General features: G+C 40.8%; 1 protein-coding gene across 12 annotated transcripts in view; it reads right to left on the reverse strand.

Moving 5' to 3' along the window:
- The window catches only part of TRIQK (triple QxxK/R motif containing), a 64,823-nt gene extending 47,318 nt beyond the window's left edge, over nt 1–17,505 (reverse strand). For 2 of the 12 annotated variants that reach the window (XM_052787722.1, XM_052787721.1), the window contains exon 1: nt 16,221–16,541. In XM_052787722.1, coding sequence (XP_052643682.1) covers nt 16,221–16,302 — 82 coding nt within the window. In that variant the 5' untranslated portion in view covers nt 16,303–16,541. Of the gene's footprint in view, nt 1–2,000; nt 2,344–12,981; nt 13,106–15,228; nt 15,279–16,220; nt 16,542–16,992 lie in introns of those variants that run through there. The other 10 variants (XM_052787720.1, XM_052787714.1, XM_052787723.1 and 7 more) reach the window with 10 other exon arrangements.
- Nucleotides 17,506–18,190: the final 685 nt, after the last annotated feature.

The following is an 18,190-nucleotide window of genomic DNA, read 5'->3' on the forward strand; positions in this document are numbered from 1 at the left end:
CCATTATTTTTTAATCTGAACTGAAAACTCAATGACAGTGTTCTAATGTTTCCATACATTACTTTGGTTTAATTCAGAGAATACTCCCATTTCATGTAAAACACATAAGCAGTGAACTGTAATCCACTGGGGTTTTTTTTCCCCTCTATTATGCTTCCCAGCTATTCTCTTGACTGAGTTGTATTTCTCACATAACGTTCACATCATAATAACGACAATGGAAAATAAAAGTACCATTTGAACTTCCAGCTAGTTGAGGAGGTAACAGATACATTTTTACAGTGCAAAACTAGTTCTTGGCTTTATTATGCCACTATTAGAGACTGTTTTGACTTGCCTTTTGCAATCTCAATAGCCTAATAATGTTTTGTAACAAAACATCAGCTGTGAAAGATGTTTGCAGTTTTAGCAGTGCCAATAAAACACAAGAAGAAAACACAGGCAAAAATTATTTCCTGACTTAATACGAGCCACAGAGATGCTCTCATTTGCCCGCATGGCTCGGTGTCACTGACTCCCGCATCTAGAACCTCGACTCCTCTTTGTTCTTCAAAGGGATGCAGTAATCATCATTCATTTCCACCGCTTTGATGGTTAGATAGCAAACGCCCGAGAAACCCATGGAGACATTAGCACATACAGCCGCAATGTCTAATAAGACAGCTATTTGCATAAAAGATCAGCCACAATTTAGAATGTGTTGTGATAGATGTGGAAAGGGAATAACAGATCTATATTAGCATGTATAAAACCGAGATTGTTTTCACAATTTAATTCCTTGGGGACTGTGGCTCATCACCTTCTCTTGTAAAGAATCCTCCGCTCCCTGAGGAAGCAACTTGCCACAAGCCAGAGTTAAACTAAAATATGGATTAATAAGAGATAATATTTATTATTTATGAACCTTGCTGTAGGAGTGGTTTCCAACATAACTTTCTGATCAGATTTCCATAAAGGAAAAGCCTGGAACCTTTACGAGTCACAAAATTACTTGAAAAGTGCCTTCTCCCCATTTAAAATAGCAGTGGACATCCTACAATAATTGGTCATCTTAATTTTACTGTAAACAAAATTTGCACTCAAGTCTTTCCCAGGTATCTCTGGCTGCTCCGCTGCCTCCGACGTCAGCGAGCGGAGGATCCGTCCTTTCCTCCATTTCCTTGCCGAACCAAAGGGATCGGCAGCGTGCCATGCTGCATGCACCTGTCATGGTGTAACCCCAGCTGGCAGCTCAGCCCCACACAGCCGCTCGCTCACTCCCCCACAGTGGGATGGTGTAGAGAATCAGAAGGGTAAAAGTGAGAAAACTCGTGGGTTGAGATAAAGACAGCTTAATAGGTAAAGCAAAAGCCGCGCATGCAAGCAAATCAAAACAAGGAATTCATTCACCACTTCCCATGGGCAGGCAGGTGTTCAGCCATCTCCAGGAAAGCAGGGCTCCGTCACCCGTAATGGTTACTTGGGAAGACAAACGCCATCACTCTGAATGTGTCCCTCTTCCTTCTTCTTCCCCCAGCTATATATGCTGGGCATGACGTCATATGATAAGGAGTATCCCTGTGGTCAGCTGGGGTCAGCTGTCCCAGCTGTGTCCCCTCCCAACTCCTTGTGCCCCCCCAGCCTCCTCGCTGGTGGGGTGGGGTGAGGAGCAGAAAAGGCCTTGGCTCTGTGTAAGCACTGCTCAGCAGTAACGAAAACATCCCTGTGTTATCAACACTGTTTTCAGCACAGATCCAAAACACAGTCCCATACTAGCTTCTATGAAGAAAACTAATGCTATCCCAGCCAAAACCAGCACAACCCTGAGCAGCCTTCAGGTCCCTGGAATTTTAATGACTGCATAACCATTTAAAAAACATAAAGGAGCTTGCCACTGCTCTTTTTACAGGCTACCAAAAATACTTCAAGAGTAATTTCAGATCATTTGAAGGCAACATGAGCCCTCCTCAACTTTCAAGCTTTTACAAAAGATGGTTTTAAGAAAATGAAGCGAGGCCTAATGGAACGATTTTTTGTTTATTGCTATTTCAGAGATACTACAAGGTCAAAAAGACATCTTTGTTTTTGTGGTTCCCGTCACTGTTTTTTCACCCTCTTTCTCTTCCTCTCTAGTAATTCACCTTTGAACACTTACAGCCTCGGAAGAACACATAATTTTTCTTTTCCTCCTCTTTTATTCATAAGCAATGACTGATAATAATTAATACACACAATAAATTGCCTATTATCACCTCTAACTGTGAATAGCGTTTTGTGAGATGAAAACCATTTCTGAATGTCCATTGAAGGTCTGGCCACAGGAGTGTTTAAATCCCAACTCACTATTCTTGATGCATACACAGCCTGTATGAACCAAAAAAAAATTTAAAGCAATTACTTTAATGAAATAGACATAACATGAATGACTTTAGAAATACTAATAAAGAATAAGTGCAGGGACTATATAGCACAAAGATTGCACTTTGTGCATTTATGGTGCAATACAAATGATTAATAACAGTGATGCTGCTTAAAGTGTGAACCAGTGAACACTCAAAGATCTACATATGTTCATGTGTACAAACTTTCTTAGCAGTGAAATTTGATAGTATGTCTGTGTTCTTCAACAATAAGCTGCCTAAATATTAATAGAGGGCACGTTAAAGACATAAAAAAAATAATCAGTGAAATGACTGGTTTTGTAGCTGAAATATAGCTAGTCAGTTGAGAGAAAAGCAAGTAAAACTTCAGAATAGAAAAGAACCATCACAGAATGTAAAAGTACTAGACCAAATCTTCGGCTGTAATTGAAAATGCAGGTGAATGCACAGTGAATACCTGCATATATGCAGAAGTACCTTATTGCAAATGGATATCTAACTTAAAAATCCTTTTTTGTTGTTGTTGTTGTTGTTGTTGGATGCAATGCAGGTTGAGAATTTGAACTCATAACCCAAATCATTCTTTAATACAATTCAAAGCTTACTGATGTCACTGAAAGAACTGGTCTTTTACCAGTCAATTCCATAGTTCATAGTTTAATAAGTAATGGATATTAAAACCCTTACAGGTTACAGCAGAGCTAAAATAACCTTTTATCCTCCTCTGGTAAAATCCAAGGAGCACATTGGATCTGCGAACATCAAGTTATTCCAAAGAACTGGCAGCACTGCACTTAAAGTGGGAAGCCATCTCCATGCAGGTATTTTGGAAATCATTGCTGTTGGGTTATTTTAACTGGCTTTTTTGGGTGTACTGCTGAAGTACAGTAACTAAGGTCTGTCTGTACAGCAGTGGAAGAAATGCAGCGGAAGTAACCTACAGCCAAAATGGCAAGAATAATGCAGCTGAATACTTTTAACCACACTGTAGCCAAGAGAAAGAATTTTAAAACCTTTACTACTACTATTTAAAAAAAGCATACAAGCAAACAAAAAAAAACCTGAAAAAAAATGCATTCACATTCTATTGATAAGTCTTACAGTAGTCTTCACCATTCCTCTGGAAAGTCACTCTCAAAGGATGAGACTATTATTTCAAAGGAATGAGTACCTGCCCATGGTGCTTCTTGCAGAATCTAGCTCTGCTTTCTTTAGGGATTTATTTCATTTTCTTTTAATAAAAGGAATTTAACATTTCTTTACTTAATTTAACCTTGAAAGGAGCAGGTGATCTAAATTCAGTTAAATTTGGGAAAATGAATCAAAAAACCAGGATCCATTACTCCAGTTAGAACAAATATTGCTAAAATAATCTTAACTTTCTACACAAGGACAACAAACACTGTACCATATCCCAAGATTAAAACCATCTAGGAATCACAACTTTTATTCTGGCATATATCAGGCTGTTTCACAGCTTCATGTAAGCACTAGGAACAAAATACACATTGTTACTTCCAGTAAGTGGCCTTTGCACTCTAGGGAAAGGAGCTGCTCTGTTGTTAGTTATACAGTGCCTAAAAAACCCATGAAATTAGCTCTAAATTTAACAAAAGTAGTACGCAGGTAATAGTCCATATGAATACTCAGCATATTCTCCTGGATGTTTCAAAATCCTGAGGCAATATATTATGAAAAATAAATTTCATCAACAACCCAGATTAGTTCCACCTAATTTCAGGAAGGTAAGTGAGACACCCGAGTTATGCAGGAGGCCACCTCTGCTCCCTTTACAGTGAATGAAGAAAGAGATGCAATGGTAAGGAATCCAAACAGCCTCCAGCAATCTTGCTTTCTTGCTACACTCCTAAACCTCCCCTAAGTACTCAAAATTTGGTGGGGTTATTTAGGCCCAAATATTTGCATTTGCTCCTCTAGCAACAAGTCTACTTACTTTTGCTAGATGTAAAATGTTTTTAAACATCTGAAGAGTTGAAAAGATTATCATTATATGTATTCATGACAGCCAGGAAAAAAGTGAAAATTTCAAGGATTGCAAAACCTGACTAAGATTTTTTTTAAAAGACTTCATACTTACGTAAATTTGGTTTTTTAAGCAAAAAGAGGCTATTAAAAATGTCAAAAGTTCCTTCCATTCCCAGTAGAGTACAGTTTGTCACAGCTTCCATGGGAAGAAGAATCAAAATGTACTAGGCCAAAACTCACTTATAAAAACATTACTTATACAGAAGCTATCTGTTTAGCAATTGGTGTTATACTTGTTATAAAAACAGTATGACATTTTGCAGAAGAATATTCCTATTTGTAGTGATTCTATGCACCTTACATTTACTTTTCATTATTAGGATTTGTTAGTCTTCAGAACCAAATTCCCTACTCAATTCAGAGCCAAGTAGAGCTATACCATATGTGAAACATATATTCATTTTAATATGAAGACAGATCTTCATCTGAACAAATTTAAAATTCCAAACGTTCAAAGATTTTTTTTTTTCATTTTTATGAATATATGACAGCATTGGTGTGTCAAGAAAATATCCTTAAAGAAGTTCATGAAGGAAAAAAGCATACAAGTGGTTCGATTCTGCCTTGCCAGACAGTTCAAAATGTAGTATTTCCCAGAGGAAAGAGAAATCTCTGCTAAAGGGAAAATTACATGATAAATTACACCATATGCAGTATTTCAGAATAACATTCTTGAAAATAACAGAATCTGTTTAAACGTTTTTTGGGGGTGGACTGTGGTAGAAATCAGAGCGAAAAAGGGTGGGAAGAGAACGGGCATCCAGACCACCCTGATGCCCAGAGGCACATCCACCAAGGATGGACACAGCCTCCATGGGAGCGACTGCAGATGCTGTACAGCCACCTCTGTGGTCTGAGGGTAAGTGCGCAGGACAGAAACAAAGCACGCGCTCTCTGCCTCGTGAGTTAAAAGTTCATCGAGTCAAGAGCAACGACGAGAAACAATTATTGCTCCGTCTCAGTAATTGAAGCGTCAGCAGCGAACGTTTTGCGGTTCAGTTAAATCCACGCGGTTTTATTCCCTCTTTGATCCCCACCACACCCCCCTTCAGCACTCATTTCCTTTGATGAAGTAGGGAATAATTTAAATCACAGGTATAAAGCTAGAGGTCACAGACCTTAAATTTCAAAATCGGCTAAGTCTGCCTAAGCACTTCACTTCTAATATGTTATGATGTTACAATTCTTGAATAGAGCACCACCTGGTTTCACTGAGATATTATTCCAAAACCTCAGAAACTTTGTTTCGCCCTGCTAGGTGTTACACCAGGGGAAGAGTGACTTCTTTCCCTTCTTTAAATGAGAAAATAATCCTTCTATTCTCCCCTCTCTTTAGTTTTCGGAAGCAACAAAAATTCCATTTTTTCCAGATGTTACTCCTTTGCTGGGACTGCCACAAGTCATAGCTTGCTATAAGTCTGGGTGCTTTAATTATATACACTTGTTAATTCCTCATTTGTAGATTTTAAGCTTAGGCTCATTTTTGGTGGAAATGAAATTCTTCTTTCTTCCTTAAGTGAGAAGAAATATTTAGGGAGTAATCACACTTCCCTTTAGTATATCCATCTTAATCTACAGTTCACAACCATCCAAAGGACAGAAAGTCTGTTTCGCGACATTTTCAATATTGCAAAATGGGATAACGACCTTCAGTGAGAATAAATCTTGTAACTTTTGAAGTTATTCACACAAAAAAAATTTTGCAACAATAAGTAATTCCATACTGGTCATTTTTTTTTTGTTTCTATTGTGCCTTTTTTTTTTTGCTTCCATTATCTTGGACCATTAAAATACAAAATTTCTGAGTGAATTATTTAAAAATTGAAATAGTTTCCTTGAAGTAACATACCAAAACAAGACAATTTGAAACTGCTGGAATTTTTCCTTTCCTCTCACCCTGTTTTTAAAAAAATGCTTTTTAAAGTATGTTAGGCAAAGTTTCAGCTTAATTCTTTCCCCATTAATTCTAATATTGATATCCCATCTATTTTGACTCCATTTTCATTGAAATTTGTCTATCATTCAAGAAGAAAACCAGCTCTCAGCAAATAGTCCATTCCTGCTTGACAATCAACCTAATAACTGAAAAACAGAAGAAGAGAAAACAGCCACAAATAAGCCACAGAGGCACAAAGCCGGGAACACACAAATATGCCTTTCTGTTATATATTTCACTGTAGTATAAACAATGTCCCATCACACATGACTTCAAGTCACAGTAATTGCTAAAACTGGTCACCATGTTTATAGCCTAATGATTGCCTCACTTCTTACCTTCAGCAAGCATGCAAAAGTTGAAAGCAGCTACAAATGACAGCAGCAAATAACACTTCAGTACACGTAGACCTAATCGTAACACTTCAGCAAAACTGAATTATTAGTGCCATTACTAAACCTGGTGTTTGAAAGGACTTAAAAGGTAATCTTTCCATCCAGCTTTCAGAATGAATGTGGTTTTTTTCCTTCTATGAAGCTACTGCAGCTCGATAAGTATTAAATAGACTGATCTATGAATGAAGAAAAATAGTTTTATGCCACTTTTGTTGTCTCATATGCTGTATTAGGCGTTCACGAAAGCAACTCAACTTAAAAAAAATAAATCTATTCTAGTCACCAGGCAAAAGAAACTTGAAATGTAAAGGGTTTTAATTTGGTGGGTTTGGCATTTATGTTTTCCTCTATTTTTCAATAACTGATTAAAGACAGAGTAACCTGTTAATCATCCCCACAAAGATCAGAAGATGAAGCTGATATGCATTTCTTTAGCCTTAACACAATATATAATTTTTTGTATTTTTTTTCTTTAAAATTGTCTGAGGTGAAAACCAGTAGATAAACCAGTAGATAACAGTGTTAACATATCAAATGTAAAGTTCAGCCCTACAGCACTTAATAATGAGCTTAATAGTCAGGCTTAGTGAACAGACCCAGAGATGTTAGCGGCAGCATTTTCAAAACCAAGTCCTACTCTATTGGTTTTGAAGGATTAGGCCATAATTGGGTGAAGAGTTTATTACGGCTCAAGTAACATCGGCTCAGTAGTTTCCAAAGTAGTTCAAAACAATAGGCCAAGCACACTCTCTGCAGATTATATCTAAATTGCTCAAGACTTGGCTCTCCTGAAACCTACCTAGAGATCCCATTAAAGGCAATGATTTTTAAGATAAAGAATAAAGTAATAGTGTACATGATACCATCTCTTGAGGAGCTTTATGTTCTCTTTGGGCAGAAAGTGAATATAAGATCATTGATATCTACCAAAAGTCTGAATCTTGAACAAAAATTGAATTAAAGGAATGGATCAAAATCAGGCTAAAGCCTTTATATGCACCAAATGAAAAAATAAGCTTTGATAGCCATCAGAAAATGTGGTAAACTGTTTACTTGCCTCATTTTAAGGCAGAGGAGACAACTGTGGAGTGCAGCTGGGACGAAGAGGCAGCAAAAAGAAAAATCGTCAACCAGCAGAAAAGTGTAAGTTGAAATAGCAGAAAGTCATGTGAATGCCTGAAGGTCCCGGATGCAACCATTTGTGCAAATGTCTGCTTGAGCTCTTTTCATGGCTTTCCCCAAAGACCACAGGATGGGAGGAGACTGCATCCCCGCCTATTCTCACTGTTCTTGAACAGTGTGCATGTGTCACAAGGAAGAAATTTTGCTGCACGGTTCATTGTCCAGGAGAATGCCAAAGGAAAGGATGACACCAACTGTGACTAACACATTGGAAAAAAGTACTCCTTTGGATGCTTCAAGTCACACAGTACACGTGAAATTCTATTTACTGTAAAAATATTAGTGAAATACAAAATTGAACACTTTTTCATGGGTTGCTGCTTTTGGAGACGGTATATTTTTAAGATCCTGGGTTCTGACGTGTGAAAGGTTGGCCTGCTCTGGCCTAAAAGATACCTCTGATGAGAGATTCCTACACCTCAAACCAGTTAGGAATGGAGTGGAATAGTTATGAGACTCCTAAAAGAGATCATTTAATGAGTAGCTATCACCTTGCAACCATTTCTTCAGAAACCCTAGCCTGAGATAAAATGGCAGACAACAATCCACTCCATTCGCTCTAATTTCCTGAGTGCATCTCTCTAAGCACTAGGAGTTTGCACATGCTCTTGGCTAGTCTCAAAGGAGAATGTATGCTTCAGCACTGCCACAAAGTTTTATTAGGAGGAGGGGGATATATATACTGCCTGAAATCTAGCCTTGTAGACTGCATACAACAAAAAAAAACCTGCTAGAGCATACAGTAATGAGTTCAGACTGGTTTTCGTAAGAACGTTCAACACCAACACCACAAGATGCTGTGGCTTCCTGCTACAATTGCTCAGTCTGGCCACCACTGTACCAAAAGCTGTACAACCCTGTAACCAAGCCTAAGAAGTTTAAGGAGAGCTGGGTCAACTCTGAAAAGGATTTAGCTAAGTTGCTTCTGCTTTTAACTTCTGAAATACTCTATCCCACACACTCAGCTTTACAGCCATTCCAGTTGTTTCCGTACTGATGTATTTATTTTTTTTAATAAGGTGAGTTAATGAAAATGTATACCAGTATAGCACAGGGGAAACACCTTTCCAGCTCTTCACTACTTCCAGCACTGACAGTGCTTAAGTCTGAAGGCTCAAAAACAGACAAGAATCAAGTTTCGTCAGAGAGCCATTGCCCCAAGCTTTTTCCTATACACACCATTCCCTCCCCTTGAAGGTCTCAAGGTACAGCACATATTCTATAGAGTCCTTCTATGGTCAGGATACAGATTTGAGCCGACCCTATAAAACATACATTACTTGTGTGCAATAAGTGACAGAATGCATTCTTTACTCTGCATATATGGCTACATTTTAGTATGGTACCCACATCTAGATCATAATTTCCATGGGTCTATATAAACATGCATGAAGATAAACAGACTCTCTTCCCATGCAGAACTGGAAGAATTCATCCAGAAGCTTTGCTTTGTAAATAATTTCAGATGTATTTTACTGAAGCTATAAAGGATATTAGCAAGTGCGCTGGGACCTTTTGTTTTATATTATTATGATCTGTTACTGTAACAGAAGTTACTAATATTATTTAACCCCACTGGTGTACTTAAAATGAAAATAGTTTGAAGCTTTTTTAAATAGGTTTTGTCTCTATAATAATCATTTTTCCAGAATACCCTCTTCCTACTTAGCCTGTTGGGCTGCTGCTTCATATACCCAGAAAGATACCAAAATAATCCAGGTTTTCAAATTATCCTATCTTTCAGAATACAAAAGTAAACAGCAATCTAAGAATGCTTTGCTAACCTTTTCACTCCAAATTATGGAAAGATTCATTCATAAATTAAATAGCATATGTCAAAAAATTCCAAAGAAAGGAACATCCATCCTTGCTCCAACCATTTTATGATTGCAGAATCAAAAAAAACCCAAATTATTAGCTGCTGCAATTCTTTGTGGTTCCATTAAAACCATACCTAAGTTTAATCACACCAAAGTCCAAAGTTGAAAAAACATATTACAGAAAGCTTTCCATGATGCATATATACAACAAAAAAGAAAGAATGCCTTCCACACACTCTGTAATGGGAAGAAATGACAAATTCACACAGATGCAGCATAGCCTTGCCTAGGACACTCAACACTATGTATGTAGGAGGGCCTCTGCAGCAGCCAGGTGGGATAGATAGCTAATAGAGCTTGTTGAGGTCCAGCAGGGGTGAGGTAAGGCAGACATGTGGTCAGAAACATCACAGCAAGCTTGAACTTACTCTCAAGCCCACCTACCAAAGGTAGGACCATTATCAGAAGTAAGCCTGTGTCTTCCAGGACTTTTATCATGCTTTCAAATTCTTCAGGACATGTTTTTCACAGAAATAGAACCAGATGCAACATTCCAGCACTGGTCTTATTAAAGGGATTTAAACAACCCTCCTACCTCTCCCCTCATCTCTACTAGGCAGCACCAGCCCTTCTTGACACTGCCCTGCACTTGAATCCCCTTTGGCTACAGGGGCTTCCTCACAAACCCCAAGTCTTCCCACAGTCACAGCTTTACAAGATAAAAATCTTTCCATTTTGCACACACATCCAGAATTCCTTCTTCCTCGACTCATTTGCAGACAAACTGCATTTTAACAGACTCGTGTTACTATGATCTCAGCCATGCTTTACAATTCATCCCTTCTCCATCAATCCAGCAATCACTGAACCATCCATCGTTTGTCATTACTGTCTATGTTTGCACACAGACAACTGACTAAAACAGCAAAAAGTATCACACCCAACACAAACACTGGGGAAAGTCCCCACAAGCTCTTATCCATTGACAGTGGCCTCCAGCCATTACTTCTAAGTGCTGGCAGCTCACCAGCTCTTTATCCATTTTATTGTTACTGTACAGTCCTAATTTTTAAATTAATTTTAGTTGAGTAACAGTAAATCAAGGGCCTAATCAAATTTAAATGTCAGCTATACAAATAGTGTACTTTCAGTCTGACAGCCAAGACACAAGAACAAAACAAGTAATACATTGCTTCAGGTTAACTGCTTCCTTTTGGCAAGAACGTAAGTAATACCAAACTGGTCTAGCAGTAAAGTAAGTGATGTAATCTTAATTGGAGGCAGCATAATCAGCTCCACACACAATAAGTGCCACACTAAAACCGCCCACTGCACAATTTCTATGGCATACATACTACATGAAAGAAAGATCTGTTTTTTAATATCAGCTTTTAGGCACGATCGCCTTTAAGAGCAAACAAAACTTTAATGTCCTCCACACTGACTTGGTACAGTAACAAGTTGAAAACATAGGTAATTTAAAACAGAAAGTTTAAAACATGTTCAACTTGAAACTACAGGGGAATCTCATAAACAAGCTTTGGGTATCTGAGAGGCTTAGGATGTTGCTGACCCCAGCTGTTTAACCACCTCTCTGCCAGGGGTGAGCAGCCTGTAAGAAAGGGCAACAAGAGGGGGTACATTCTGTCCCCAGGACCAGGGCCCCATTCCCAGCCTATGCATCAGCACAAGCCACCCAAAAAGAAATGTGAATTAAGGTGAGGGAAGCTAACTGAAGTGCAGGTATTGCTGGCTTTTCCATACAGACTGCAACCTGAGGGGTGGGGAGACCAGCTGGCAGCATCTTAAACCACAGCATCTAAGGCTTCCAGAGCACATCTGTCAGAGCCATTCATGAATAAATTTGAGCATAAGAGTTTGTAGAATTGAGAACTTCATACGTAAAGATTACAATGAAAACACAATAGATAAAAGCACAAAAAGCTACAAAGGCTGATTGATAATGTAAATGTGAGAGGGAATTATCATGGGTAAACTTAACCTTTTCTTCATTTACACCACACAGCACAGCCGGAGAGAAAACAATTGAAACTTTGAAACCTACTACATTTCCAACCCAATCTGTTTCCGCACTATAAAAACCAGTTCATAACATAAAAGGTTATTTTGTTCCATTATTTATTTTATTTCAGTGGAAATACATGAGGATAAATTTGGCTTTCTGGCTAGAGGCAACCAACTACAGGCGATATAACCCCATCTTTTATTTTGTTGTCTTACTTAAGAATAGAAATAACAGCATTAGTAGCTGATAACAAACTCGTGTACAAAATGGTGTGCTTCAGTTTGCCCTCTGGATTTTAACTTCCCAATACCATTCTCAACATTAACCTAGTGCTAACCTTTGCTCTTTCCCTCTCTCATACTTGCCCTTTCTGGTATAAGTGACTTGGCCGCCATAAGCTTCTGCTGTCAGAACAGTCTTTCCCCATTTATTCACTTCACTACCTCAACATCTATTCCTGGATTTCTATTTCACCCTTCCTCTCCTGACTATCTCCCATCTTTCTTTACACCTGCTATTGGGTTTACATTGGCTAATTCATCACACTGTGTCTTTCCAATTGTCTCATTTTTTATGGTAAAACATACTGGATGAAGGACAATGCCAAGAACAATCACAACACATGAATAAACAATATTTTGTTGAGGTATGAATTATATATTTAACACTGCAAAAAGTCCTGAGACACGATAAACTGTATTGTATAAAGCTCCATTGTACCATTGCAGTATGTGGTTAGAGAGGCAAAATCAAAATTAAAAATAACTAACGCTGATTTTTAGCCTTGCTGCTAAAAAAATGCAGAAGAAATGGGAAACAAAGGGATTAGCACCGTCCAGGTCAAGAGTGCCTGGAGTAAGTGTTTACTCAACCCACTGAATTACAGGGGTATCTATGCACAGCTAGTGATACAAAAGCACCTGGGGTGCCTTGACATTTTCTCATGACCTTCAAACATAATTCTAATGAATAAAAATTTATTAGGAATCATAGGCTGTTGCAAATAATTTGGGGATATTAAAGCTGCATTAATGCAAGTCCTACTTGGAAAAACACATGCAAGTGCTTTTTCTTCTTCTGTAGCAGTACCAGTGACCATCTATGTTTGCCATTACACGTAACCAGAGTTCTTTGCTAAATGGCAACCACCACTGTTTTTCTGGAACTATCTTTCCTTCTTATCTTCTTTCCAAAGGGAAAAAAAAAAAAATCTTACCTGCTTATCCTGTGTGTCAAAAAATACTTCAGGACTAAAACTGATTATTAAAGAGCCGTAACATAAATTGTGTTTCTTCATCTCCTCTACCAACGACACCATGATGTTTATGTTGTGCATAATACTGCAATGATATATGAGATCATCAGCTTGATAACTAAAACCAGTTTCACTGTGCCTGTGATTGATAAACTATGGAAGTATTAAAACATTAAAAATGTTAATCTTTGTAATAATCTCCTGAAAACTTTTTATATTAATTTAAACCATCGATCATTTTAATATTTAATCATTGCAGATTTCATTTGAAATGAGGATAGCCATTCACTGAAAAGCACTTCATTTTTTATTTTAAAAAATGATCAGCTTATGTATTCTGTAAATCTCTTCATATTTTTTCCTCAATAAAGTAAACCTGAAAGCAAATGAAAAAGATCTACAAGAACAGAAAAATTTAAAGCAGAGTTTGTGTCAGAAAACACATACTTTTGCAGTCCTGTTCCCCAGCAGTAACTGTATTACCACAGTAGTATCATAAGACAGAGGATTCAGGCAGGCTTCTACTGTAAATGAAAATCATTAGCTTCTTTGTGTACACCTTGCAACCATCTATGTTTCATTCTCTTTATATATCTCATAACATGTAAATGTAACAATTTACTTATGAAGAATAAATACTTAATATAGTGACTTGGCTCTCCAAGATGATATTGAATTGGTTCAGGTTTTTTAACATGTAACCCCATTTTGTAACATTAGCCTGCTTTAGCAACATATAAAGACTGTCCAAAGTATCCCACCCTCCTCTATAATTCACAGCTTGTCTTGCCTAATGAAAAATTTAGCTTAATATGGAAACATCCCAAACTAAAACAAATCCAAGAACTTCCTAGTTATGAGAAAAATCTCACAGGAACTCTAAAATTCCAACTGCAATTAACTATAACTAAACTTGATGGTATTTGGTTTCTTTTGAAAGACTTTTAAAACCATACAAGAAACAAAAACTAATTCATGGTCTCAAGAAACAAATTTCACAGAAAAATCCAAAGAAAAGGTCTTCATTGCACTGCAAAAGAAACCCCACGTCTTTTTTTCTATGCAGAGTCTCCTAAAATTGGATGTCTCCTGGAGCTACTGCCATGAAGTACACTGAGCTTAAGTTGTCCTTTAAGACTGGGCTACAGGATTTGGCCGAAATATTTGAAGGAAGTAAATCCTAGATATACAGTGGACAATATCACAGGTTAATACATTAGCTTACATGACTAGTCTTCGTTCTGTATTTGCGACCAATAGTGAGTCAGAGGATTTTCCTGTACCTGCTATAAAACCGGCACACAAACTGGCTTCCTTTCTTGAAGAGGCTGCAGAGTGTAACAGCAAGAGCTATGAAGTTAGGGAACTGGCAGAAGTGCACGTGGAATCTTCCAGTGCATATAAACTTACTCTGTATAGTTCAAGTTTATGAAAATTAAAAAAAAACACTAATAAAAGCACTACCTTTATTCTTGATTTTATGAGGAAAAGTATGTGTCTTTTTGCATGTCACCTTTTGCTAAAGTCTGTTTTTAAGGAAAGATGTATGGAAAAATCCTGTTCATTCAATGTGATGCAGTAACTGAATTCAGGAACTCAGCTGCTTGCATCTGAAATGGAAGGGATAGTCCTGTTTTTATGGAACTTAATAGAAACACATGTATGTGTTTCTATGTGTATCAATACAAGATTTAAATTTAATTATAAGAGGAGTTTTACCAATGCTAACAGGAATCTCTGTTTTAGTCATGCGAAGTAATCTTTCAAAACATAGATAATTGAAGAGCTTCCACATCTGTGTTGAAACAACTGAGTATCTTCTATATTGCTTTTGCAGATACAAAATACTATTAGACAGACTAAGAGGTCAATCGTAGAACATTGTTGTAATCTCTACTTGGTTAAATTAATAAATCAAGCTCACAGAATTACAGGATTGTTGATATTGGAAAGGACCTCGAGGTCATCTACTTGGGCTCATCTACCCCTGCTCAAACAGGTTCAGCTAGAGGACTATACATAAATTATAGAATTATAGATTATAAAATAAATTACACAAAGGATTTACATATTGAAGCAAGAATAACAGAAGAAAGTGAGCAATTGCCTTTTTGCAAAAAAATGTGTCAACTGTTTGTAATGGTGGGATTACTTTACTTCAAAGTCAACACTTCTTGTTTTCTCTATGCTCACACTTACAGTACTGACCTGAAGTAGGCTTACATCTTCACAGCTTCCATGAAGACAGAAAACAAGTCCTAGAAGGGTAAATTGTAGTAATTCGTGATCAAAGATAATCATGCCAACAAAAGTATCTGCCAAATTTTTCCTTAGTGAGCAGACAAGCTATTTTCTGAACAATGAAGTTTATCCCTAGCCCGTTTTGTACCAAGAGGTGAAGTGATTCAGCCAAGGAAGACATGCCAAATAGCACTACTTCAGAAACGGTTCAATTTTCCCCATACTTGTAGATTTTTGTGTATCCCTTAAACATCACTTTCTACAGTTTTCCACTATGGAAGTCACACATCAGTAGCAAAGGCTGGAAGAAAGTCAACATATCTTTAGTAACAGGTGCCCTTCCCTTCTGATTAGCTCTTTAGGAACAAGCCTGGTCCCCAACAGCAAAGAACTTGAGCCCTCTATGACATGTAATTGAATTACTGTGTGTGAACGTGTGTGCTGTATGTACAGCCCAGTTATACCATAAGCTCTTTCAAAGGGGCTTTCTGGTACTATGCTCTGTCCTCCTAATTACGTAGGCTGATGTAAGGCAGAGCAGTTGAGAGCCACACAAATACGCTGGCAGAAATCCCTGCCAACATTTCACACTTCGAAATGTTGTGGCTCCCATATTTCTGTCCAGCATTTTCTGAGGGTAAGCATGGCCAGTGCACTCTGCAGAAAACACAAATGAGTCCAACGTACCCGGAACACATCACACCTGCAAGGTAAACACAGCCAGCTCAACAAGCCTGGGTTGTATCAGATTTACTGCATACACAGAGCCATCCGACCGCATACAGACCCATTACGCACCGCACGTGCAGCAGCTCTAACACGTCCTGGTCTCCTTGCACGTGGAGGGTCAGCCTACACACACGCATGCACCCACACACACGCACCCACAGAAAGCAGCTGTTTGTCCAGCTCCCAGACACCCAGAAACCCCACACAGACGGGGTTTCACACACACACACACAACGACACTGCGCTGGCGGGCAGCACGTGAGAAGTTGAGCTCATGAGGGAAAGCCGTGGGGTGTCCTCACACGGACGCATCGCAGGCTTCTGTCAGCTCAGCCAGCCTGACAGCCTCCAGGCCAGGCCTCAAACACAGCCCTCGCCGAAGAGACGCCCTGGTAAGAGAGTTATTTCCCTCCAAATCAGCCAGTCGCAGCCTGGTGAGGGACCCAGCCTGGCATCACCTGGGGGCACGGGGGAAACAGGCCCGGCAGCCGAGGAGCGCTCGGTGCGGCGTGAGGTGGAACCACCAGCCCCGGCCCCGCGGGGAGCCGCCCGCTCTCACCTCCCCGGCACAGCGCATGCCGCCGGGGGCGGGGGTAGAGAAGTGAGACGGGTCTTTTCCCGCCCACACCCAACATGGCCGCGCCGGCCGCGGCCGCTGACCCCTCCCGGCCCCTCAGCCCACGTTTCGAGGGCGGCACCCGGCCGCCCGCGGCACCGCCCCGATTGGCAGCGCTCTCCGGCCAATCGCGGAGGCGAGCGCCTTCTCCCGGCCAATGGCAGCGGAGGCCCGCGGCGGACAGCGGGCCGGCCGAGCGCGTCGCCAGTGCGGACGCTCCCTGCCCGCAGGCCAATGGCGGCGCCGGAGGAGCGGCGGGGCAGCGCGCGCCCCCCCACCCCCCCCGCCCCGAGGGGGGGCGGTTGCCGTGACAACCGCAGGCCCGCCGGTGCCGGCCGGCCCTGGCGCCCGCGGCCCCTCGCCCACCCCGGGAAGCGGCGCGGTACCTCGGGCCGAGCGGCAGAGCTCCGCCTCCTGCCTCCCTCCTCTCTCGGCGGGGCGACTTCCTGTGCTGGCGGGGCTGCCGCCGCCTCCTGCCCGAGCGTCCCCGCCGCCCCGCCTCCCGCTCCCACCCGCCCTTCGGGGCAGCGGCCTGCGCGGGGCCGGGGCGCCGAGCCCGCCGGGGTGGGGACTGCCGCGGCCCCGCGGCACCTGCGGCGGCGGGAGCGCTGCCCGGCCCCCGCCCTCCCGCGGCGCCCGGCAGCTGCGGCCGCAGGTGGGTCGGGGAGGGTCCTCGGGCAGCGGCGGCCTCGGCCCTCGCCTCCGGCCTCGGCCCCGCAGCGCCAGCTCCCGCCTGCCTGCGCCTCTCGGGCGTCTCGCTGGGTCTCCGCGCGGAGATGCTTTGGGGGAGGCTGAAAGTTCAGTCGTGGAGTGTATCAGCATTCCCCACCCCCCCGCTTCACACCCGCCGCTCGGTGTTTACCGCTCTGCTGCCTACCTGTATCGGAATTGTTGCTCCAGACGTGTAGAATGGAAAGCAGTTGACCACCTTCACGTCACTACCATCACAACCCCGCTTCAGTGGGAACTTAGGTTTAAGGTCGTAAAAAAATAACGAATGGGAAATTACTAACCCTGTCAGGTAGTTTTTCACCACCTTGAGATGACACTAGGTCCTTCGCAACAGCTAATTCATTTACTTCGGTGCAAGAAGTAAGCCGCTGACTCTTGGAATAGTTTACTGATCAGTATTGCGTGTGCACGCTCTGCTTCCTGCAAAATGGCGGTTGGTAACCAAGTATTAATGTTCCTCTGTAAGGAAAGATACACAAAAAAGAAATACTTGCATTTGTTTACCTCTGCAACTTAGGAAGTGAAAGCCATACCCGGCTGAACTTTCCAATCTTTCTAGATGACACGTGTATAGAGTCAGAATGAGCCTACAGAAAAGTTGATTCATCAGAGCTTCTGTCTGGCACGTGTACCAAACCGCAGAGTTTTCTCCAGTCATTTCTGTAGCACACTTAATGGATGGCTGAAATGAAACAAATTTGTCAGAAATACAGCCTGTCCTGATTTCGAGTGGTGAGACACAAAGCTTTTTTGTACCTTTTCTGCCAAGAAATCTCACACTAAGGGTATTCAGCTGTTTTGAACATGGCAGCTCACTGGACCCAACCTTATGTTTTCTTCTCAGGGTATCTT

The sequence above is a fragment of the Harpia harpyja genome, chromosome 5, assembly GCF_026419915.1.
Source record: "Harpia harpyja isolate bHarHar1 chromosome 5, bHarHar1 primary haplotype, whole genome shotgun sequence".
In the NCBI taxonomy this organism is placed as follows: Eukaryota; Metazoa; Chordata; class Aves; order Accipitriformes; family Accipitridae; genus Harpia; species Harpia harpyja.